General features: G+C 38.6%; 1 protein-coding gene across 1 annotated transcript in view; it reads left to right on the top strand.

Moving 5' to 3' along the window:
- The first annotated feature begins 254 nt into the window (after nt 1–254).
- The window catches only part of LOC149085130 (3',5'-cyclic-AMP phosphodiesterase-like), a 342,555-nt gene continuing 332,986 nt past the window's right edge, over nt 255–9,823 (top strand). The window contains exon 1 of the mRNA XM_089232946.1: nt 255–693. Within this exon, the coding sequence (XP_089089072.1) occupies nt 557–693 (137 nt within the window). The 5' untranslated portion in view covers nt 255–556. The remainder of the gene's footprint in view (nt 694–9,823) is intronic.

The following is a 9,823-nucleotide window of genomic DNA, read 5'->3' as shown; positions in this document are numbered from 1 at the left end:
CGTGCTGGAACGTTAACCAGTTATTCTTATTCTTGAGAGTCGAACCACGTTTCAAGTGTCGCGAATAACACAGTGGTTTTTGTGTTTTAGGTGCTATAAAATTTCCAAGGTCACTTCATTGTTGAATCATTTTATTATTTTCAAGCCTGCTGAGAAATTATAATTCAAAAAGAAAAATGTTATGTGATTCTTTTACATCGTGACCCTTTTTTTTCAACTGTTTGATTCAAAAATTGAGGCTAACAGGAGGCGTTTCCTGTCGGAAATCATTTAGGATGTAGCAGTGAAAACTCTGATCGTGTGTGTGCAGACAGAATTAACTCTCGCAGCCCTATTTATTTCTACATACACCTCAAGCAAAGATGCAGTTGCAAGTGCAAATCCTTTCGATGTAACAATCGATTTTTTCTGCATTTGAATGAGAATGAAAAGTTATCGTCCGACAAAGTTTCTTTTGAAAAGAAACCGTAGCTGTGGAGTATTTAATAAAGACTTGCGTGTGTCACGGTAAATACGCCAAGCAAGTTTTATTGTGTCTAACGCCAACGTTGTCTGTATGAAATTTGCCGTTTCTTCTTCGATTTTCTCACATTTGGACGCCTACGTCGATAATGTGAAAATGTCAAGGCGTTATATTCTTCCAGGAGATGGGAAACTAACGTTTAGACGTCATACATTGGCGAACGTCACCCGGTGAGTTTTGTCTGTGTTTATATTATACTCAATTCATTTTTTTTTTCAATATCTAGTTTAGTTTTATTTTTAAATTATTTATTGTTAGAGTTTTTTTAAACAATACAGAAAAAAACGGTGTTGAAATGATTAGAAACGGTTATAAAAAAAACGCATTTTTGATAAGGTAAAATCAGTATTTCAAGCAGCAAACTAATATTGCCTTTATCAACATACTAGGAAAGTACAGTGATATCCCGAAGTTAATTAATAGTGGGATTGACGATAACCGCGTAAGTCGGAGTTCAGTTTTTTATACAAATTGAGTGGATCCCGCTTATAACATTTTTCACAAAAACCACCACGAAAACGTTGTAAGTGGAAAAACGCTTTAAACAAGAAATATCGATGATAATTAGTGAAAGTTGGGACCACAAAAATAAAAGTTGTACTAAGCAGAAAAATGTTCTAATTGGGAACGTTACAAGCGGGATCCCCTGTACGTAATTAAGCGTTATCCCCTCTGTAATATAAGTACAGACGACGTTGCTTTTTATAATCGTGAATAATGTTATCAGTCGTGTATTGTTATCACTCTTGAAAAGAATGGAACGGATCAATATCATTGCATAGGAAAAATTCGTTTTTTGTTACCGGGACTTCTGATAATGTTATCATTTCTTTTGTCAAAAGCTTTTTTTTTGCGCATCCTGAAGCTAAGGTTCGCATTTAACTAAAGTTGTATTTTTTTGCCGTAAAGTTATCGTCATCAGGCTGCAAGACTATATGGGAGGCTAGAAGGCATTCTCTTTACCCTCTCCCCCCCTTTTCCCTGTTGACAAACATTTCCGTACTTAATGTCGTAATCAGTCCATAGCGTTCGCCGTGATCCATATACGTGTGGAGCTGCTTTTTCAATGGCTTTCCTATAGTGAAGGCAAATGTAGGATTTAAAAAAAAAAATCATTTTTTATATTCCGTTCTTTATCAGTTTCTTTCAGTTAACTAGATTCAAATTTCTTTTTCCGAGAGACTTTCCCAAGGGATCTATGAAACGCACAGTATTGTACAATAAAAAAAAAAATCTCAATTCGTGATGTACGTTAGACAGTTACATTCTAACGCCTTACGATGGCTGAATAACAAAAATGCGGGATTTTAGCTCAAAGGGGAAAAAAGTCCCGTTTTAGATTAGAATAAAAAAGTGAAAACGATTGAAAACTTCGCAACCCCCCAATTTTGTGGGAAGAAGACTGAGTTGTCCCGTTTTACCAATCGTGTGCGGAAAATTTACCGACAACAATTCACCGCCGGAAAATTCACCGACTAGCAATTCACCGACAACAGTTCAATGCGAATCAGTTAGCGAGGGAGTGAGCGATTGAGTGACTGAGTGAGTGAGTGACCCAATGAGTGACTGAGTGATTGAGTGACCGAATGAGTAAATGATTGAGTGACCGAGTGATTGATTGAGTGACCGAGTGATTGATCCAGTGACCGAGTCAGTGAGTGAGTGACCGAGTGAGTAAGTGATTGAGCGGGTGAGTGAGTGACCCAGTAGTGACTGAGTGACCCAGTAGTGACTGAGTGACCCAGTAGTGACTGAGTGACCGAGTGAGTGAGTGACTGAGTGACCGAGTAAGTAAGTGATTGAGTGACCGAGTGAGTAAGTAATTAAGCGGGTGAGTGAGTGACTCAGTGAGTGACTGAGTGACCGAGTAAGTAAGTGATTGAGTGACAGAGTGAGTGAGTGACCCAGTGAGTAACTGAGTGACCGAGTAAGTAAGTGATTGAGTGACCGAGTGAGTAAGTGACCCAGTGAGTGACTGAGTGACCGAGTGAGTAAGTGATTGAGCGGGTGAGTGAGTGACCCAGTAGTGACTGAGTGACCGAGTGAGTAAGTGATTGATCGAGTCAATCTTTAATTCGAGAAAATTTTTAATTTTTATCAATTTTAAAACGAATAAAATCCAATACGCAGATATTTAGTGGGGCACCCAGACACTGGATTTATATCGGGCTTCCGCTGTTGAAAATTCTACAATGTTAAACGACAGAAAGGAATGAGATTCATCCAGTGCCCCCAAAATGAAACGGGATCCCTGACTCGGAAGCCAATCGGGCATCCCCCTGTGAGGGCTACTTCAAATATTCATTTTACCAACGAATAAAATCCAGCCCCCCCTCACGCAATTACCCTCGACCGAATTCGCAAATTTTATGGGGTCCCAGACTGGATATACCTTGGGCTTCCACTATCGCAAGGACCCCTGGAAATGAAACCTTTTAACTTCCCCATGAAGGTATATGTGCAATCCCCCGGGTACCCCGACCCTGTATGTTGGGAGCACTGGGGATATATGTATATTTTACGTATACATACCTCTCGGCATGACCCCCACGAGGGCAGGGCTGACAGGGGCCGGAACGTTTCTTATCGCTTTTTGATATTTTCACACTATAAATTAAGCACAGAGGGGCCCGTGAAAAATCTTGTTTGGGGGCCCGCCATCTATTTCAGCTTAGGGGACCTGCTGTAGGATGTGGGAAACTCTGGGTACATGCACATTACTTGGTCCCGATGTGTCAAATGGGTCCCGATATATGCAAGAGTTAAATGAAAACTTGACCCCAAAATCGTAACCGACTTCCGTAACACAAAAACGTAACAGATTTCCATCACTCAAAAAACGTCACCGACTCCCGTAATAAAAAAATCGTCACTAATTTCCGTTGCATAGGAAGTATATATATACGTGTATAGTAAATATAGAGTACATATAGATACGCACTAAGGCGGGATTTCTGAAAGTTCATCACGTGAAATCGCGGGTAACAGAAATCCATTGGTTACTGATGATCACCGATGTTTTTTATAACATCAAAGTGATAACAGGAGATGATTTTAAGCATTTTTAGGGGGTTAATTTATCGCGTATCCACTTACTTTATTATCTTTTAATTCTGTTATTACTCCTTTTAACATTTCATTAGAAGTTTCTGAGTAAAACAGAGTTAATGGAATTTTGTTGAATATACTATCTTGTATTGGGCAACAGCAATTTGTAATTTATACAAATACAAGGCCACAACAGGCAAAATGCCCAGCGAGGTGGCTGAGAAAAAGATGCCCACAATAAATATGGATGTCATATAATTCAAAAATACAGCAACCCGAATCCGTATCATCTGAATTTCTTCTCATAAAGTCATTATTTAAACTTTCCGCCATATCTTTAGGACATGGCACTTACTCACTCAATAGATCACTCACTCACTTAGCAGCTCGCTCACTCACTCACGGACTGACTTACTCGCTCATTGAATCAGTAACCCACTCGCTCACTGAATCACTTACTCACTCGGTCACTCAGTCACTCACTCACTCAGTAACTCAATCGCTCATTCCCTCGCTAACTGACTCGCATCGAACTGTCGTCGGTGAATTGCATGGCGGTGAATTGTTGGTCGGTGAATTTTTCTAGCGGTGAATGCACATGGCGGTGAATTGTTGGTCGGTGAATTTTCCTACCGGTGAATGCACATGGCGGTGAATTGCATGGCGGTGAATTGTTGGTCGGTGAATTTTCCTAGCGGTGAATGCACATGGCGGTGAATTGTTGTCGGTGAATTTTCCGGCGGTGAATTGTTGGCGGTTAATTTTCCGTAAACCTTTACCAATACCTGTTTACTATAAGTCCCGTTCAATTGGACTGAATGTATGGTCACGACACTTACAAACGAGACTTTTTCGCATATAGTTATCATTCGGTTATTTTTATCGGAAACTTCGAGTCCCAATGTGATCTTATTAAGTGGCGAGAACAGTATAAGTTAATTGGGACCAAAATTTTACAGAAACACCTGTTTACATGTAACAATTATAACGATAAACTGCAGCTATTCCTGCATAATGTTATAAATAATGAAAGTGAAAGTTATTTCCGATATCGTAGATTTCATAGACTGTTATTTTCCTTGAGGCTGCAATTCAGTCTTTCCGAAGATTTCCGCAAAGGAACGGCACGTGTTCTACGCTTTGAATTTCTCGATTCTTGGTGCAACAAGAGAAATGAACTGTTCCGATTCAAGAAAAACACTTTCATTTACGGATCGAAATTGATTGGATTGACCTGTGGGTGGATGACCACGTAAACTGTCAGTAATGAGCTTAACTTTACTATTTTTTTAAAAACCGGCAATAACATTCAACTGAAGGATTGCCTTGGAATTTCGTTCCTAAATAATTGCCGAAATTTAATTTCTAACACAGCTACTCCAGCTTAAACTTTTAGGCTCTCAAAAATCAGTGTAGCTTCGTTATAATGGTGTTCTGATTCTGTGTGATTTTCTGGACACACAATTCTCACTTGATTATCTTACCGTACACGTTTCCATCTCCGGAAAAAAGCTCGTCTCACTTGCCAATAATGCTTAAATTCAAAGGATTAGACATTTTTTTTTTACAAAAAATCAGGTAACTTCAAGTTAGCATAAGTCGGAGCATTACTGTACTATGCCATACGTCTCATGTTGTAAAATTTTTTGATTGACTATTTACGATATAAACTGAAGAGCCAAAAAAAAACTGGTACAGGATTGTATTGTAATTATTTTTTAAAAATAAATAAAAAAATGAATTTTTCACAAACGCAACGCCATCGCGAATGTTAAAATACCGTATATATATAAACTGAAGAGCCAAAAAAACTGGTAAGGCATGCGTATGCAAATAAAGAGATATGGAACCAATCAGAGTACGGCGCTGTGGTCGGCAACGCCTATATAACACAACAAGTGTCTGGCACAGTTGTTAGATCGTTTACTGCTGCTACAATGGCAGGTTATCGAGATTTAAGTGAGTTTGAACGTGGTGTTATAGTCGGCGCACGAGAGATGCGACATAGCATCTCCGAGGTAGCGATGCAATTTGGATTTTCACGTGCGACCATTTCACGAGTGTACCGTGAATATCGGGAATCCGGTAAAAAATTAAATCTACGACATCGCTGTGGCCGGAAAAAGATCATGCAAGAACGGGACTGACGAGAATCAATAAACGTGACAGACGTGCAACCCTTCCGCAAATTGCTGCAGATTTCAATGCTGGGCCATCAACAAGTGTCAGCGTGCGAACCATTCAACGAAACATCATCGATATGGGCTTTCGGAGCCGAAGGCTCACTCGTGTACCCTTGATGACTGTGCGACACAAAGCTTTACGCCTCGCCTGGTCCCGACAACACCGACATTGGACTGTTGAGGACTGGAAACACGTTGCCTGGTCTGCCGAGTCTCGGTTCCAATTGCTTCGAGCTGATGGACGTGTACGGGTATGGAGACAACCTCCTGAATCCATGGACCCTACATGTCAACAGGGGACTGTTCAAGCTGGTGGAGGCTCTGTGATGGTATGGGGCGTGCGCAGTTGGCGTGATATGGGACCCCTGATACGTCTAGATACGACTCTGACAGGTGACAGGTACGTAAGCATCCTGTCTGATCACCTGCACCCATTCATGTCCATTGTGCATTCCGACGGACTTGGACAATTTCAGCAGGACAATGCGACACCCCACACGTCCAGAATTGCTACAAAGTGGCTCCAGGAACACTCTTCTGACTTTAGATACTTCCGCTGGCCACCGAAATCCCCAGACATGAACATTATTGAACATATCTGGGATGCCTTGCAACGTGCTGTTCAGAAGAGATCTCCACCCCCCTTATTCCTACGGATTTATGGACAGCCCTGCAGGATTCATGGTGTCAATTACCTCCAGCACTACTTCAGACATCAGTCGAGTCCATGCCGCATCGTGTTGCGGCATTTCTGCGTGCTCGCGGGGGCCCTACCACGACCTCCTATATAACCATCTAGGTTATTTAGGTGGTCGTGGCCCTACACGATATTAGGCAGGTGTACCAGTTTTTTTGGCTCTTTAGTGTAGATGGATCAGGAATTCTTGAGTAAAATGAATAATAATGATAATATAGCCACTGATATAGATAAATTCTCATAACTTTATTCATAAAACAGATGGATTCTCATAAAGCTAAATTTAATTAAAGGAACTCATCAATACTGAGTTCATCAACTGAAATCTCGATCACTTTCGTTGATGTAGAAACTGTCGTAATGGAATATTTGTTTTCAATACATTTGAATATAGACTTCGGTTATGTTCAACGTAGTCAAAATTAAAGTTGTGTCAGCAATGTCAACTTTCATTCAAGAAAATTGAAAAAAATATTTAAATCAAAATGTTTTATTGCAAAATCGCACGCTGTGCTTTCGCTGCTGCGAAATCACAGCACAGAATAAACTTATTCCCACGAATCAGGTTTAATAATTTTGCGACGTATACGTAATTCCGCATTACATCGATTTCATGGGTTAATGAATGAAACAAATCACACTTTTCAAACCTGAATATAAATTGATTTCCGATAGCACAAATTTAGGTTATACAGTATTCCGTGATTTTTTTTTGCTGTAAACTGCTTTACACACACATACACACACACACAGCTCAAGCTATTCCAGAGTCTTATAATGTACTGTGGTAAACTGTATATGAATATCTTTTCAGCATACCCTTTATATGCATATCTTTTTTTTTATTTTTTTATTTTTGCGCATTTAACATAGCAATACTAATTGTACTAGTGACTTAGTTTTAGCTTCATTGTATGTTATCAGTACGGGTAACCAAGTTACCCCTTGTCCACTCATATGCAACTCATTGTATCGATATTTACGTGAGCATATATCGTGAGAATATGTTGTGCATATATATATAGATACTTTTCATTTTTTTCATATAAAATTATAAAAGTATATATCTAACTAGAATAGCGAGACACGAGTCCCGTCGAGTCACGTTTTAGTCTCGACGTATTATTATTATTGATATTTGGGTATTCTTGTGAAGATCATAAAATTCGGGTACTATGTAATGAAAGTTATTATATACAATCTTTTATTTTATGATTCCTTGCGCGCGTGGAATATCAAGTGCATGATTCTTTCTTATATCAATTAGTTTACGATTCGAATCGCCATGAACCTTCTTAGCCTTAAGAAAAATAAGAACGAGTGTATGTAATGCTATCGCTATCACGATGTACTGTATTATAGACGTATTCACGAGATTTTAAAACATACCGCATTTGTTCGTATTTTCTAATTTGACCAATAGATGGCGCACCTCTGAAAATTATAAGTAAACAATGATGTAACAATGCCCGCCCGATTTCAATTTCCAATCCTACACATTACACATACCATCTATCAAAAAAAAAAAAAACTATTCTCTTCATTATTTTAAGAGACATGTTTTCGTATAGAAATCGCGCTGTTTTTCTCGTAGAATTTCTTGATATATTAGAATAATAAGAAAAAAAATCAAATTCATTTTAAAATTAATTTATTTATGCAATTGCGGCTAAACAAAAAAAAAAAAAATAATAATCACCACGAAACTTAATAAAAAATTATTTATCGTCTTTGGTGCCAAATGCGTCATTTTTATCGATAATAAAAGCAATCAACACATATAATTGAATTCCTATGGATAAATATCCAATTTAAACGGTTTTAATTTATTTTAAATCGTTTCCAAGGTCAAAAATACATATTTTTATCAGAAAATAAATTATTTTGTACTGAGAAATGAAATGCGGAACCGGTTTTTTATAATTGAAAGTGTTTCGTAGTAACCACTTTTTCATTTGAAATCGCTTTTATTATATTTCCAAGAAAGACTTAAGACACATAAAAAGTCGAACCAAAAGCTTCCGAAGCAATATTTTGATCCCGAAATCTGAAGTGGTTACTATTCCTGGCCCGAGATCCTTACTGAAGTCTTTACTGGTTTTTTGCTAGACGTTGTATTATTTTCCATCGGTGTATAATATATTTTTTTTAAATTCAAGAGCCACGGATACTTGCTTGCGTGTTTGTAAAGAACAGGGTTGCCTAACTGCTGCTATCTTATACAGGTGAAAATTCAGGGTTTCAGGTCACATGCGTATATGCGCGCGCGCGCGTGTGTGTATTTGTGTGCACACACAATTTCCCCTCGTCGTGAATGACTTTTAATTTTAGGAAATTCTTTTGAAGACTGCTTGTGCGCGTTTGGCAGTGTGCTCGCGTGAGCTAAGTTTTAAGCGGAGTTAGTGGTCGTAGAACTCAGGTGTTTCCTGTGTCAATATTAGCCGGATCTTTGTGAGTGACTGCGGAATTCTCGGCAGTAGTGTGCGGGATTGGTTCAGATAGAGAAGCTTTCTATCATTTCGGTGCTGTGCGGTGAGTGTGAGTTCGTTTTGGAATTCTATTCTTTCTGTGGAAAAATATGAAGATATCGGCTGAATCGATGAATTCATCCGAGATTTTATTTAATGCTTATTCTGTGTGAATGTGAGAGTTCATCAAATGTTGTGACATCTTTCATTTCGACCGATATATTTTTGCACGTGTGTTACAGATATCGTTAAACGAGTTTATTTCATTGAATGAAAATTGTTGTTATAACTTCGTCAAGATAATAATTTGAATTTAATAAGATGCAAAAACTTTTGTGAGAGATGGATAATCGTCCGTTATCAGTTCGTTGAATTCACGATTTGAAAAAAAAATTCGTTTTGAATTCTGCTACATATTTTAGAGTCATAAAAAATAATTTTTCTACCCGAAAGTATGGATAGAACCAACGAATTCTCGTTTACCAGGAAAAACTCGCTAAATTGTGTGCATGGCAAATCTTTACGAGATTGTTGTGAGGAATGCGAAAATGTTGAGGAATCAGATGGACTAACAGTTGCAGAGGACTTAGAGGATAGTTCAGTTTCGCATCCTGTTAAGAGATGGTCTCCCATAATTGCACCAAAACTGACGGGTCGAGTGGCTCATTTCGAAATCGGTGCTTCGAGTTCGAAAGTGGAAATTCAGAAGGAGGAAACGGAGAAATCGGAACGCGTGGCCGTAGAAACTGCTTTCGGCATTCGGAAAACTGCTAAAAAAAATTATGCATGCTCCTCAAAAAATTTAGGTTTACATTTTTATGAAAAATCTGAAACGGATCGTTCATCGACTTATGATAAGTCCATATCAAACGCCACTGCCTTTGTGAGATCGAATTTCGGTACT

This window comes from Pholcus phalangioides, unplaced genomic scaffold (genome assembly GCF_987345545.1).
Source record: "Pholcus phalangioides strain wild (caught in Gottingen) unplaced genomic scaffold, Ppha-v1.0 ptg000007l_1, whole genome shotgun sequence".
Taxonomy (NCBI): domain Eukaryota; kingdom Metazoa; phylum Arthropoda; class Arachnida; order Araneae; family Pholcidae; genus Pholcus; species Pholcus phalangioides.
This window is presented reverse-complemented; position numbering and strand designations above follow the sequence as displayed.